General features: G+C 51.1%; 1 protein-coding gene across 1 annotated transcript; it reads right to left on the bottom strand.

Annotated features, from left to right (window-relative positions):
* Positions 1–562: 562 nt before the first annotated feature.
* On the bottom strand, positions 563–8,875 carry LOC143824206 (solute carrier family 2, facilitated glucose transporter member 5-like). The gene is made up of 13 exons (XM_077311201.1): positions 8,784–8,875; positions 8,148–8,271; positions 7,777–7,875; positions 7,492–7,652; positions 6,965–7,089; positions 5,363–5,515; positions 5,150–5,275; positions 4,336–4,523; positions 3,901–4,011; positions 3,399–3,500; positions 3,011–3,086; positions 2,492–2,619; positions 563–1,327 (listed from the first exon to the last, which is right to left on the bottom strand). Exons 2-13 carry the CDS (start codon positions 8,172–8,174, stop codon positions 1,154–1,156), a joined length of 1,470 nt encoding a protein of 489 aa, XP_077167316.1. The 5' UTR covers positions 8,175–8,271; positions 8,784–8,875; the 3' UTR covers positions 563–1,153.
* Positions 8,876–9,366: the final 491 nt, after the last annotated feature.

The raw sequence follows: 9,366 nt of genomic DNA, 5'->3' as shown, positions 1-9,366 counted from the left end.
CAACTCCGTTCCAGATCTTCCAGGGACTTGCCTTGCAGTGGCAGAAGTAAGTGACAGTTTAACCTGAACTGTGGGGATAAGCCCTGCCAGGAGATGCAGGCATCTGGGCAATAATAAACAGGTCTCATGTTTTGCACGTGAAAGGCTGCTGCATGCTCAGCTATTTCCATGTCTATCATTACGGGGCAGAATTATAAGCTCCCTTTTCTCACGTCTTCCCCAGATCCTACGGATTTTTTGTTAAATGTATAGGTGGTCAGTCATGGCCTCCTTCTGCCCAGCAGCCCAGGGCTGGGAAAATAGGAACATGTAAAAGAGAGTATTCCTGATAAACCAGGGTTTTGAGAAACCCTGGGGTTTCTTGACGGCCCTGGAATGGTTTCTCAAATGGGTGAGAGTTAATTAAATTTGTTAGCCATTTATTGAATGACCATATCTGGTAATGTTGACCTCCCCCCCCCCCCCAATAATCAAGGATGGGGTGGGGAGGGGAGGGGCCCCGTGTGGGCGTGTCCACAGCTCTGCTTCCCAACCATATTCTGCACGATTGTGCCGCTTCTTCTGGGGTTTCTGGAAGCCTGAGGAATTTTTTAGGGCTTTCTCAATGGTAGAAAAGTCAAGAAAGACTGTGATAAACATTTCTAGTGATTTAGCAGCTTTCTTTGGCTCTGCAATTGCATTTGGTGCTTTTGAAAAACATCTCCCAATCAGACCTGAGTGGGGGCAAAGAGAGAGGAGGAGGAAGAGGCGGAGGAGGCAGAAAGACCCTGGGGTGACACAGGCTGCTATGGATCCCTCGGGCTTCTGTGTGAAACTTAAAAGGGCGGCCACTCCAGGCAGAGCAGCCGCAGTGAAAGCAGACGTCACCGGGCGAGAGGTATCCACTGAGGTGGCTTGTTATGTCCAAGAACCTTTATACAAGAAAACATTAGTCTCCCACATCCCCCCAGTGTGCTCCTGAGAGCAGAAGGCTGACAAGACAGGCCTCGCTGGCTTTCCTGACGGCCCCTTCCGTCCCAGCTGGGGAGGGCCAACTCCGGCAGATGAAAAGGCAACCGGGAGCAAAATGGGAATGCTGCTGGAGGATCCCAGGCCAGCCCCTCCTGCCCTCCTGGGCCCCTTTCTGAAGAAGGCAAGAATTCCTCCCGAACGGCTACATCTCCTCGCGGGTCTTCGCCGAGCTCCTCTGGGCTGCGTGGTCATCTGTCAGCTTCCTGATCTCCACAAAGCTCTTTTTCTTGGTTTCGGGGACCATCCGGTAGATGTAAGCGTAGGTGGATATACAGACGGAGAAGATGACGAGGAAGCTGTACGGCCCGATCCCCACCTGCGGGGGAAAAGAGGGGAAGAGCAACAGAAGACACAAAAGGATCCTCTGAGTGTTTGCGGAGCCTGTGCTCTTTTTGAAGGTGTCCTCCGAGGAATTCACGGGAGTAGATGCTGAGCGCCAATTTCTGTCCCAGACCCTCCCTGGCACCTTAAGCAGGGCCGTATCAAGGGTGGGCGCAGGTGGGCCCTTGCTCTGGGGCCCAGCCGGGCAGACGGCTCACCCCCCAACTGGAAATACTGAGTTGTTTTGTTGTGTTGCCAACTGGTGTGGGTCTGAAGTGGCAGAACAAGGTTTGTGGTAATAATGTTTGTGGCTTTGTGTATATTCTGATGCTGAGTGTCCTGGCTGTTAAAATACTGTAACACAAATGCTGTTTGTGGATTTATTTATACTTTGATGCTGGTCAATGACCATAAATAAATAATCTAATCTTAAAAAAAAGAAAAAAAAGAACAAGGTTTGAGTGTGGCGGCACCTTTAAGGCCAACAAAGTTTTATTCGAGGCACAAGTTTTAGCGTGTGCACATACTTATATCCGCTGGATCAAGCTTATACCTTGAATAAGATTTTGTTGGTCTTGAAAGTGCTGGTGAACTCAAACTATGTTGAGTCGGCATTGATTCCTCCGCGGGAGAAGTGCTTGGAAGTTCCTCTGCACACACAGGATAATGCACTTTCAGTGTGCTTTGGCTGCTGGATTTTCCTGTGCAGAACAGGAGAATCTACTTCTAAAGTGCACTGGAAGCGCATTATCTATTGTGTGCAGAAGAGGCCCCAGGGTGAAAGGAGGGGAAAAATTTGCTGTCTCTGGGCTATGCCAATGTTTACGGTTTCCTTCTGGCCTGTCAGAATTTTTAGGGGTCCCAAGGCACGTTCCGATCCATCCAGCGTGACCACGAGCAGAAGAGGGAGTCAGCCACAATTTGGAAGGGAAAGGGGAGGGTAGGAGGACATCAGCCATGAATGTGTTGGGGGGAGAAGGTGACTTTGCGACCAAAGGCCCACAAAAGCCTGTATCTCTGGACCAGAACCAAGAAACCAAGACCGGAGCAGGTGTTCTTTGGCCCAATGACAAGGTCCAACACTGCCTGTCATGACCCGCTTCTGAGCTGGAGAAGAGCCCGGAGGCCCTTCCAAAACCGTCTCCCAAAAGCGACCGACCTGCATGTGAAGAAACAGCATGTCCAAAAAGAAGAGCGTGACCCAATGCACGGTTTCGCCAACCATAAAGGCCGAGGCACGAGACGACTGCAGGAACATTTCTGCGATCATCACAGTAGGAACGGGACCTGGGAGAAGACCGACGTGTCAGGGCTATGCACGGCCCATGCCTAGGGATGCCAGCCTCCAGGGGGGACCTGGGGATCCCCTGGAATTACAGCTCATCTCCAGGCAACGGAGATCAGATCTAGGCTGGTGCGCTTTGGCCGCTTCGGGCTTGAATGGCTGCCTAGGCTCCCCTGGAGAAGAAGGCTGCTTGGGAGGGTGGACTCCACAGCTTCATACACCACTGAGGTCTCTCCCTGCCCCCAAATCCTGCCAACTCCTGGCCCCACCCCCAAAGTCTGCAGATATTCCTGAACCCAGAGCTGGCAACCCCACCTGCACCACAGTAGATCTCTCTGCTCTGGGCTTCTCCTTGCACTCCCACCCCCACCCCGAACCCTGGGGGTGACTTACTGGGCCCGACGGAGTGTCCGATCACGTAGAGGATGAGAAAAGCAGTACTGCAGTAGGACATCCAAGGGATCGTGATCTGTCCAGAGAGAAACAGGGTCACGGTTCCCTCCAGGATGAGTGAGGCCCCTAAAATTTTAATGGACTTGAATCCAGTGATTCCCGCTCTCTTTTCTTTTCCGAAAGTGATCCAGCTGGCTTCCGGGGTCCTACGGTGGCAGAAAGGGCTATCGGACCCCAAGCAACCTACGGGGTTTTGGTTGTGAGAGAGGCTCAGAGGGGATGAGCCATTCCCTGCCTGCTTGCCTCCTTTCGGGCGTGAAATGGGGCAGGGACCAAGGAAACCCTTGCCTCGAGAGGAGAACGAAGCCTGAAATTTGGAGCCACAGACCTGGAGCTCAAGGGCCATGGCTAGCAGGATGCAGCTGAGGCTACAGATCCCAAAGCCGGTGAGAAGAAGCATCCGTCGCCCCGAAGAATCAATAACAGAAATCTAGAGGACACACAGGCAGGAAAGAAGAAGAGCTGGTTTTTCTTTCCTTTTTTTTAATTCCCTGTTTTTCTCTACCCAAAAAGTGGCTTGCAAACACCCTTTCCTCCCTGCTGGGGATTTGCTAGCAGTGACCTCGTGACACATGATAAACTCCATTTTCAAGCCTTCAACCCCTGAACGTTTTATTCCGCCCTCTCTCGCCTGACTTTGTAGGGGCTGAGCTGGCAGCTCTGTACTGTAGACAAACAGCTGGTCGTTCCCTTTTCCCCAGGAGATCTGGGAATGATGGCTCTGTCAGAGAGGTTGGGGAACGGGTCTCTAAGAGCACCAGGTTTTACTTCTCTAAGGGGCCTGGAGAGAGATTTGAAAAGCAGATCAAAGAGAGGCAGGAGAAGTCTACCGTTATGGTGGTGATGAAGATGACGATCGCACTGATCATCACCGTGATGTACCTGACGTTGTCCTCGCGCACACCTGTAGACAGGTAGATTACCTCTGCGTAACGGTGTATCTGAAATCAGACCACCGCAAGAGAAGTTCTTAGTGACGGGTGTGGCCAAGGGCTGCTGGGGAAGGAGAGTGAAGAACATTTTGGCATTTCGTGACAAAAGGCTATCGAGATTTTATCGATAGTCTTTACAGCCCCCCACCGTCCCATCACACTGCTCATTGGGGGGGGGGGGAGGTCAACATTACCAGATATGATCGTATCGTCCAATAAATGTTTAAGAAATTTTAAAAAATATCCAAAACATGAACTCTCACCCATGCAGCAAACCCTTCCAGGGCTGTCAAGAAACCCTGGACTAAACCCTCGAGGCCTCGTTCCACTTACCGTGTAGACGCCAGAGAGATGCTGTCCAAGCGTCATGACCACAATGGAGAAGAGTTGACGGTGCTGACTCTGGCAGAGGACGAGCTTGCACAAGGACATCTGTTTCTCCGGCTTCTCTAATTCGTCCTCCATCCTCAGCTCTTCTATCTCATCCTCCACGTCTTTTCTTTCTCTCAGCTTCTGCAGGGCTGGGCAGGAGGGGAGAAGACCAGGACGGAAGAGGGAGGGGCTGGGAGGATGCGCAGCGGAAAGGCAGAATGCACCTTCCCCCTCCCCACCAGCAAGTGATTAAAATGTAGAATTGGCTGCCAGAGGATGTAGGGATGGCCACCAAAATAAGCAGCTTGAAAAAGGAGTTAGGCGAATTTGTGGGGGAGAGATCTGTCAATGGCTAAAAGTCATTGGTGACTGAGGGGAACCTCCAGATCCAGAGGCAGTTAATCTCTGAATCCTAGCTCCAGGAGGCAAAATCAGAGGAAGGCCTTGGCCTCATTCCCCTGTTGTTGGCCTCTTGTCCCTCCAGAGGAACTGGTTGGTCTGTGTGTGAGGAAGGATGCTGGACTAGATGGGCCATTGGCCTGATTCAGCAGGGGTCTTCTTATGTCCTTCTGAAGGCCTTTGCTTCTGTGCCCTGTTGTTGGCCCTCCAGAAAAACCGGCTGGCCACTGTGTGGGACGGGATGCTGGACCAGAGGGACCACTGGCCTGATCCAGCAAAGGGTGGCCTTTTGTCCCTATGTTCCCTTCAGTGCCAATGGCTTGCGTGATCACTTGGTGAGCCCACCCGTGAAGGCCCCTCTGCCAGTTATCTGTACCTTTCCTTGCCCCCTCTTCATCCTCCTTCTGTATCAGAAGATACCTGGGGCTCTCAGGGAACTGGGGCAGCAGAAAGGTCTGGAATAATGCCGGGATGCAGGTAAGGAACAACAGCATCGGCCAACCTGTGGGAGAAGAAGAGACAAGACACCAGTAGCAGGAACGCAAGGTGATCTGGAACAGACAGGACACACGCCCGAAATCCCACGCACCTATCCTGGTCCCAAGGACGACCTGGAGACTGAGGGTCTGAGAGACCAGGATCCCGAAGTTGATGAAGAAATGCGATACCACAATTATGGCTCCTCTCAGGTTGTGCGGGGATATTTCTCCGAGATACGTGGGGACCACGCTGCAGGCTATGCCTGGGGGATCAAAGGATAAATCACAATACGAATACGAATACAACATGCTCAGAAATATCTTCATGCAGTAAGGCCTCCTGCAGACCAGTGAAGGCCAGTGAAGCCAGTTACAGCCCATGTTTTGGTCTTAAAGGTGCACTGGCTTCAAAACTTGTTCAGGCCACACTTGGGGCCGTCTCAGTTGAAACTCCTGCCTGGGGGGGGTGGATGATTGAAAAAGAGGAAGAAGATGACAAGGAAGGGCTGTTCTTTTATACCCTGCTTTTCACTACCTGGAGGTGTCCCAAAGTGAATCACAAACATCTTTCCCTTCCTCTCCCTACAACAGACACCCTGTGAGTTGGTGAGAGAGCTCTGAGAGAACTGCTCTGTGAGAACAGCCCTAAGAGAACTAGAAGTGGCCCAAGGTCCCCCACTTACGTAGAAAAGAAGTCTGGTTGACTGGAAAGGCCAAAGCAAGAAATATTCGACCCGTTGGCTTTCTCAGTATTTTCTTGTTTTTATTTGAACCTAATCCTTCATAGACATTCTCTTCATATCTTAATTGTAGAAATTATGAACACAAATCTTGAACCAAAAAGAATTCCGGCTATACAACCCCCCCCCCCCCCAATTCCCAGTTTCAAATTTTCAATCTTCTTCAGTGGTATGAATATGGAGATTGTCGTCTTTCGGTCTCCTCAAGTATTTCATATAAATGGTCCCTCGGGGTCAAGTTTCTTTCTGCTCTTAGGGGATTTCCACAGCCTAAGAGCAGAAGGGAAACCTCCTCTTTCAGAAGGACACGTTCACGATTTATCCTCCTCTGCGATTTATTATCTGCCTACCTATTTCATGTGTGCTGTGGACCCAGGAGATTCTAAGATTGTCCGGCGGCCAGGCCAGAGAGGTCTGGAGGTGATCTGCCATGGCCTACCCCTCCGTCACGACCCTGGTATTCCTCAGAGGTCGCCCTTCCAAGTGCTAGTCAGGGCTTCCCAGATCATCAGCTGAGTAGCTCTTTGGGCTTCAGTGCATAGAATCATAGAATCACAGAATCATAGAATCATGGAGTTGGAAGGGGCCATACAGGCCATCTAGTCCAGCCCTCTGCTGATAGAATCATAGAATCATAGAGTTGGAAGGGGCCATACAGGCCATCTAGTCCAACCCCCTGCTGATAGAATCATAGAATCATAGAGTTGGAAGGGGCCATACAGGCCATCTAGTCCAACCCCCTGCTGATAGAATCATAGAATCATAGAGTTGGAAGGGGCCATACAGGCCATCTAGTCCAACCCCCTGCTGATAGAATCATAGAATCATAGAGTTGGAAGGGGCCATACAGGCCATCTAGTCCAGCCCTCTGCTCAACGCAGGATCATCTGAGCATCTGAGGGCGTGTAGCTCTCTCTCTCACCTGTCCCCACTCTTGGATTCTGAGACCAGGCTCCCCAGCCCCTGACTCACCTGCAGATATTCCAATGACCAAGCGTCCGAAGATGATCAGTTCGTAGCAATGCACTGCTTTGGAGCAGCTAGAGATGATCCCAGTGACAATGGCGAAAAAGTTATTCACCAGCAAGATGTATTTCCTGGAATTGCAACACCAAAAGATATGTGGATCCCAGGACAGCTAGCAGCCAGGAGACACACCTGCGTTTGCTGGCAGGGGCTCATGGGAATTGAAGTCCATGAACATCTGGAGGACCACAGGTCAACTACCCCTGCTGTAGAGGTCCATCTCCCTCTCCAAACCTTCTCCCCTTGGCTCCAATCCCAAATCTCCAGGGATTTCCAAACCCACATCTGGGAACCCTACTTCAGACCCAGGTTGCTAGGGATCTAAGGTTCCCACAAACCATCCCCAGATCAATGGCTACAACTCAACAGGTTTGCTAGATGCAGCCAAAGAGAAATGAGTTAGCTGCAGCCGTCTCCCTTCTCTCTAAGGCCTCTCATACGGCTCTCGGTCCCCACGCCGTTTCTCTTGGTACCTGCCACAGTGGTCGGACAAAGGCCGTGCCAAGAGGGTCCCGATCAGGCCTCCGACGGGGAAGAACGACACCGTGAGCCCCCACAGGAACCTAAGCAGGCCTGTGTCCATGCTGATATTATTCCTCTTGCGATAGGTCTGGTTGTAAAAGTCCTGCATCCACTAGGAGGGAACAGCATCGTAGCCAGAGCCGTTGCGCATGCTCACGGTGTCAAACCCCAGGGTCCAACCCGACCGAAGCCGGATGGCCGCCACTCCTGGACCCCGCTCCGCAGGGCCGGCTTACCTGGTCTGGGTACTCGAGCACAAACAGATTGTAGCCGTATTGGAAAGAAGACCCAAAGGCCGTGACCAGCGTGAGGCAGGCAAGCGTCCTTGTCAGCTCCTACAGGAAGGGAGCGGCAGACCGAGGCCTGAGCGTACGGGGTGAAGCTACCCCCAATTTCTACAAGACAGAGGCATGGTCCAAGCCATGTTCCGTCTCTTCCCCAAATTTGCAGCTCCTTTGCTGGTCTTTAGGAGCTGGTGCAGCCTACAAGCAGAGGCAACAAACTGCTCTTGGGGAGGCGAGAAGTTTGAATCCCAGCCTTGCCACTTGGCACCTGGTTGGCATTATGGGTTAGCCCTGGCTTATTCTGTTGGAGGACGCAAACTCACTGGTTCCTTGGGTACGCTGTCTGCCATTGGCTAGTCTTCAGGGGCAGCTCGACAGTCACAAACCAGGCCAAACAGTTGGGGCGCAAAAACAGGATCTTGCCACAAGCCAGTTGCCTTTAGTTTCCTAAAAACAGAAGGCCTGGATCAATGGGCCAGAAGGAGGTCCATTTATTCCGGAGGCTGTCACTGAAACGCCCCTGGGAACATTCCCAAACAGGAGGGAAAGACGGCATGAAAACAGAACTTGCTTCCAATATTTGCTATCTGGAGGCATGCTGCCTCTGAACGTGGAGGCTCCATTTAGCTAGCATGGTTAATAGCTGTCAGAGGGATAGGCTCTCTATATTGGTCTAGTCCCTTTAAAATAACCCGTTTTATGATAGTTGTGGGTAACTTTCAAGAGGGAACTGCTTTAAATTTCAGATTTACCCTTTTGAACTTTTCAAAACCAGGAGGCTAAGCAAAAGGATTGGTGCGGTGACTGAAGAAGAAGAAGAAGAGTTGGTTCTTATATGCCGCTTTTCCCTACCGAAGGAGGCTCAAAGCGGCTTACAGTCGCCTTCCCATTCCTCTCTGAAGAGAAGAGAGAAACTGGCTCAAGAGGGGGAGGTTTGGGGGGTCTCTCTGTTGCCCTACCTGTGTTTTAGAAGACATTTCTAGGCCAAACAGCTCAAATGCACACAAAGCGTTCTCTAAAGAGCCAATCCAGGATTCTTTTTCTCCTGGAAGAAAATCCCTTAAAAGGTTCTTGCCATTGTGACGCCCACTCAGGGTCCGAAGATTCCGGGGGCAGCTGTTGCTAGTTACGAGCTGAGCCCCCCTCAATGCAGACCCTCTCTGCTTTCCAGGGCTGTTGTAAGGATTGCATCGATATAACATTTGCACGACAGAAATCTAAATGTTGTATTTCTATTTCATCTCCTCCTGGATTTAATTTGAATCCAGAATTTGGCAAAACGATAACAAAACAGGAGTGTCTCTGAGCATGCAGAGATTGTACTTCTCTCCCTACTGTGTGATCCCAGTTCAAATTCCTATGAATGACTCAAGTGTGGTTGTCAGTGAGGACTTTCAGAAGATACCTGAGCCAATGGGCAGCATGAAAATGTGATTTTGGTGGGTGAGCATGTTGGTTTGAAGCAGCAGAACAAAGTTTGAGTCCAGGGACACCCTTCAAGGCCAACGAAGTTTAATTCTGGGCATAAGATTTTGTGTGCAT

Source organism: Paroedura picta, chromosome 15 (assembly GCF_049243985.1).
Source record: "Paroedura picta isolate Pp20150507F chromosome 15, Ppicta_v3.0, whole genome shotgun sequence".
Classification (NCBI taxonomy): Eukaryota; Metazoa; Chordata; class Lepidosauria; order Squamata; family Gekkonidae; genus Paroedura; species Paroedura picta.
Note: the sequence above shows the minus strand (reverse complement) of the source record. Positions and strands in the feature narration are given on the sequence as shown.